Source organism: Coloeus monedula (assembly GCF_965178545.1).
Source record: "Coloeus monedula genome assembly, chromosome: 1".
Taxonomy (NCBI): Eukaryota; Metazoa; Chordata; class Aves; order Passeriformes; family Corvidae; genus Coloeus; species Coloeus monedula.
Window position 1 is genome coordinate 31,030,004 of NC_138781.1, and position 1,474 is coordinate 31,031,477.

General features: G+C 58.5%; 1 protein-coding gene across 1 annotated transcript; it reads right to left on the reverse strand.

Moving 5' to 3' along the window:
• Positions 1-579: 579 nt before the first annotated feature.
• Positions 580-1,146, reverse strand: FERD3L (Fer3 like bHLH transcription factor; the record flags this gene model as incomplete). Its single annotated transcript, XM_082295191.1, has 1 exon — positions 580-1,146. One exon carries the CDS (start codon positions 1,144-1,146, stop codon positions 580-582), a length of 567 nt encoding a protein of 188 aa, XP_082151317.1.
• Between the last annotated feature and the right edge of the window lie 328 nt (positions 1,147-1,474).

The window sequence follows — 1,474 nt, forward strand, 5'->3', positions numbered from 1 at the left end:
GTTGTGTCCAGATGTTCGGCTTCCCTGGCCCCGTGACACACGGCGTGGACTTGGCAGACTGGATTTCAAAGAAAAGGGAGTTGTTGTTTATTTTGTAAAAGGCAGAAAGCGCTGGGTTAAAATGCACAGGCCGAGATTTCCCTGGCAGACAGCTGGGCAGGAACAGAACCCGCTGGAAACCCGTTCTGCACGTTGGAAGAGCTCCACTGCCCCGGCCCAGTCTTTCTCCAAAGCAACAAATCGGAAAGATTTTAAAGCAAGCAGGCAACATACCACAAACCAAAGGGCCTCGACCCCTCAGTTTTTCCCCCCTTCCGTTTACAAAAATTGTAAAAATTAACAAATCTGCAACACACTGAGCCTCTCCATCCATCTTCTCCTCAACTCCTCCCGACCTCAGAGCACGCTTCTCCGAACACTCCTGGTTTTGCATCCCACACCTACAAGGTCCTGGCTGCGGTGTGAGAAGCAGGCAGGAGCTACGGCTCTGCTTCCCCAGGAGAGAGGAGCCGAGGCCACCTGCTCGCCGCCGCGGGTGATGCCCGGCCCCAGCCGCATCCCGCCGGGCCAGGGCACTCCCTAACTCGCGTCCTGCCTGCTGCATTCGTCCAGGAGCTCAGTCATGAAGGAGATGTACACTATGGCCAGGCGCAAGGTCTCTATCCGAGAGAGCCTCTTCTCGTAGGCGAAGGTGGGCACCTTCTTCCTCAGCTGATCAAACGCCTCGTTGAGGTTGAACATCCTCTTCCTCTCCCGTATGTTGGCAGCCTGGCGCTGGGCGTAGGTGATGACCCGCTTTCTCCTGGGTCTGTCCAGGAGGGAAGAACTGCGCATCCTTTCCTCTTCCTCCTCTTCTTCGTCTTCGGGATCTCCATTTCCGAAGGCAGCCAGGGGCAGCCTCCGGCCCATTCCCTCCCGGAGCGACAGGACTCTGTCCCCGAAGGGAGGCCCGGCGGTGACCTCGCAGAGCCCCAGGCCCGCCCCGGCCCCGGGGGCTCCCTGGGGGTTGCCCAGGGAGAGGTCGGCCACGAAATCCAGCAGCGAGGCGCCCAGCAGCACCTCCGGGCAGGGCACTTGCGGGGCTCTGCCGTGCAGCTCATCCAGCAGCCCCGGGCACCGGTGGGCTGGGAAAAGGCTGGCTGACATCTTACTTCAGAGAGGGCTTAATTTGGTCCCCCATCCCCAGCCCAAGCGACGTTAATATTTATAACCCCCCGGATAACAGGATTAGCAGGACTAGAAAGAGCGGCTGTAAGATTTCTCGCCGTGATGCTGATGAGAGGAGACGGGCAATCCCCTCAGGGACGCGTGGACGCTCCCGAGAGAGGAGTCCCCAGCGAGTCAATCCTGTCACAGCGATCAAGGACAGTTCCTTCTTGGCAAAACCCTCCGCTCTTACCTGCTGAGCACTTTTGTCTCTTCTTATACACCCGCAACCAAACGATTTTCAGCCTCCTTAAAGCCCCCAGCCGCA